Source organism: Copadichromis virginalis, linkage group LG23 (genome assembly GCF_057382275.1).
Source record: "Copadichromis virginalis isolate Kocher_CV1m ecotype Utaka linkage group LG23, C_Virginalis_male_GT1.1, whole genome shotgun sequence".
Classification (NCBI taxonomy): Eukaryota; Metazoa; Chordata; class Actinopteri; order Cichliformes; family Cichlidae; genus Copadichromis; species Copadichromis virginalis.
Genome location: NC_140639.1, coordinates 3324674 through 3328184, shown reverse-complemented (window position 1 = coordinate 3328184; position 3511 = coordinate 3324674). Strand labels below are relative to the sequence as shown.

Below are 3511 nucleotides of genomic sequence, written 5' to 3'. Positions count from 1 at the left end.
ACTCCCTCGTTATCTTTCTGTGTATTTATATCCGCATCTCCCTCAGTTCCGTGGCGCGTCCTCCCTCTTAGCTGTGTGACACTCCCTGTTTTCTTACCATTAGTATTTTCCCAGTTTAGTTTTTGTAGCATTTTGCCTTTTTCCCAGCAATAAAACTGTGTTTTTGAGTTCACGTACGGTTTCCATGAGTTTTGCATTTGGGTCCTTCTCCTGCCTGCACACAGCTAGTTCATGACAATCTATAGAAGTTTATGTGACATAACTAAAGTTTTATCTGTCAAGTAGAAAGAAGAGTCTCACAAACATGCATTTTGTTTGTCTTTAATAGATACACATTAAAAAAATTAACAAAAAGTATACTTTGGCTGTTAATACTTAATACACACAGAACTGTCCAAATGTTCAGCTGATCAACTCTTTGACAAAAGTATTATTATTATTAAAAAACAACAACAACAACAAAAAAACAACAATCGCTAACTAACAACTATGTACAACAGCTTTTATTTGCTCCTTTGCCCCAGGTGGTCACCACAGCTGGTAGGTCCATTTGTTTGATTTGGCAGAGTTTTACACCAGAAGCTTTCTTGACACAGTCCCAGAGGGATTTGTGAATCTGAATTTTTATGGCTGCTAAGCAAAGGTGTTAACCACTAAAACACTAGAGGTGCTAAATAAAAAATAAACAAACAAACACAAAAAAACCCTAAAAATCCCACACAGAAAACTATTTGCTATTGTTAATATAGTGAAATGAATATATGAAGTGAAGTGAAATGAAACCATTTGATAGCAGTGTAGTAGTCGGGGGTTAGGTTTTGAAGAAGCCAAGTGAAAAACTAATCCTAGAATATGGGATTATACTCAGATCTTATTATACAGATACAATTTTTCTCATGCATATATGTGTGCATTTTTCATACTGTAGCATTGAAAAGGAGAGTAAACACTGAAGATGCCTTGCAGGATTTAGCTACATGTGTCAGAAGTAACAGTTTTTATGTGGTTGTTACTACACAGGAATAGAGCACAGCAGAGACGCAATCATATGATAGCTGTTTAGACTGTGGTTGTTTGGAGCCTCTGCAAGATCTGTGCTGTTTTCAGTCTGTTGTGTTGGGACTAAACAGCTGATTTAGTTTTGAATGATAATGAAACATGAACAGGACTTTTGTATATCAGATAATTAAAACTGAGTTTGTGATTTAATACATGTAACTCAGAGGTCCTTAATGTTAGAAATGTAAAAATTCCCTGACTGTGTTAGAAATCTTTCTTTTTTTTATTCACTATGAGAGGGAGCACACTGTGTGACAGTGCATCAGTTAGATAACAACATACGTGTAGGTCTTGCTTGGCTTCCTCAAATTATCGCCCCAAAATAATATCGCACGACTCTACTGTTTGATAGAGACGTGTAAAGAAAGAAAAACAGCGTGGTTAATTAAAATGGTCACTGGTATTTGTATTAATTGCATAAAAACCCCTTAAAACACGAATCGACTGACTTTGTCTGTAGTTTCTATATGACATGATTTTCTGACATAATGATTATTGTAATTATGCACAAATTTGCATGTAAAATACCTGCTGATATTTACCTGCTGATCACTTTACTATTATTATATACAAGGATTTTTGCCAACATTACAGCACAAGGGTTTTAAACTAATCAACTGCATTAGCTTGTTCTATACAAAGAGTTATTGCATGCATTCAGTATTGGAGTATTAAATGCAACATCTGTTTGACTAAATTTATTTTACATTAAAAAAAAAACACATTTAGGTAACTATCCAAGTACTGTATGCTATAATGAAATGTTACGAAATGTTAACACAGATGGACACACAAGTACAGCTTGCTATGTGCCGTGCTGTATAAAACAAAGTTCCTCTCTTCTGTAGATTCAATGAATTTTGTGAAATGCACACTGGACTTATAATTATATAATCAGTTATATTACAGTGAATGCAAGAAAATGAACTGGGCAGCTAGTACATTGATCCATGTGAGACTAAGTTTTGCATTCTAACCTGTTGTTCCTCGACTGGACTTTGTCGTCGGATGAATCGATGTAGCATTAACTTTAAATGACTCCTAAACTTCACACCAACAAATGCATAAAAAACGGGGTTGAGGCAACAGTGGGAGAAAGCAATGAGCCTGCACACGTAAAATGCATAGTCAAGCTGGGTGCTTGCTTTACATTCAATTAGTGATGGGACCACATGAGCAGGCAAGGCCCTCAAAAAGATTACAACATTGTACGGCACCCAGCCAATGAAGAACACAGTAACTATACAGAATACCAACTTGACTGCTCTGTTCTTCGTGTGAGATCTTGTTCTTGTGATTCTTTCTAGTATTTGAATGTAGCAAAAAGCCATGACTACAAAAGCAACTAGGAAGAAACCATTCTGTTGGATGACACCAACAGTTTCCCACATGGGATGATTATATTCACAGCCCTGTGACTCTTTATCTTTGTGGTGGACCTTGGTGATCGAGCTGAAGAGGAGGGAGGGCATGGCTGCTCCAGTGCTGATTATCCAAATCAGGACAGACAGAAACACCCCGGTGGAGTGTTTCGGTGTGCTGAGATCAGACAGAGGATGGACCACAGCCAGGTATCTGTAGATGGTCATGATGGTCAGGAAGAGAATGCTGCTGTAAAACCCAGTGAAGAAGATAAAAGTCACAACTTTGCAGAGAATTTCAGAAAACACCCATCCCTGGACGTGGTAAATGGCCCAGAAAGGAAGACCGACGGTGAAGACGAGGTCAGAGATGGCCAAGTTGAGGATGAAAATGTTGGTCAGAGATTTAAGATTTTCATACAAAGCCAGGATTATGAGGACAAGAATGTTTCCTGTCAGGCTCAGTGTGATCACAACAGAGAAGAAAATCGGAATGGCAAAGGATCCAAATGTCACCACTCCACTCTTATCACAAATTTCATCCTCGTAGTAATAGTCATAAGTGCTGTTTAATGGATCTTGGCTGGAATTAGTTGACATATTCTTTTCTTTCAGACCACTACCTACAAAATAAAAATAAGTAGATGACTTTAGTGACATGTTACAATAGATTTTTCTCCATGAGTAAAAAACAGCATGGAAAAGATTTGAAATAAAGTACCTTCTGCTTGATGAAATCAATAGCTTCCCAGATGAGACACCTTCTGTGGCAGCTTAAAAAGAGAATCATTTATAAACTCGTGACATTTTCAGTTTCTGCTTCTGTTTTTGTGGCCACACCTGTTTTCGCATATAGTTTTTTTTATTTTTTATTTTGCGTTTACTTTTTTTTTTTTTTCTCATATAGTAAATAGGTGACCTGTGTGCTTTTTTGGTTGTAGCATGATCCACATATTTGTGAAATGAAATTTGCTGACTTTATAACGATGGAGCTCAAAATTCTGCAATTGTTTCTTCTGTGTCTATTTTCCCCCAGAATATATCATTAGGTAAAACAAGGAAATACACAACTCCAGGATACATTTGTTTTT

General features: G+C 36.8%; 1 protein-coding gene across 1 annotated transcript; it reads right to left on the bottom strand.

Moving 5' to 3' along the window:
- Window positions 1-305: 305 nt before the first annotated feature.
- Window positions 306-3255, bottom strand: xcr1a.1 (chemokine (C motif) receptor 1a, duplicate 1). The gene is made up of 2 exons (XM_085449346.1): window positions 3142-3255; window positions 306-3043 (listed from the first exon to the last, which is right to left on the bottom strand). The coding sequence occupies exon 2, from the start codon at window positions 3018-3020 to the stop codon at window positions 1995-1997; it is 1026 nt and encodes a 341-aa protein (XP_085305472.1). The 5' UTR covers window positions 3021-3043; window positions 3142-3255; the 3' UTR covers window positions 306-1994.
- Between the last annotated feature and the right edge of the window lie 256 nt (window positions 3256-3511).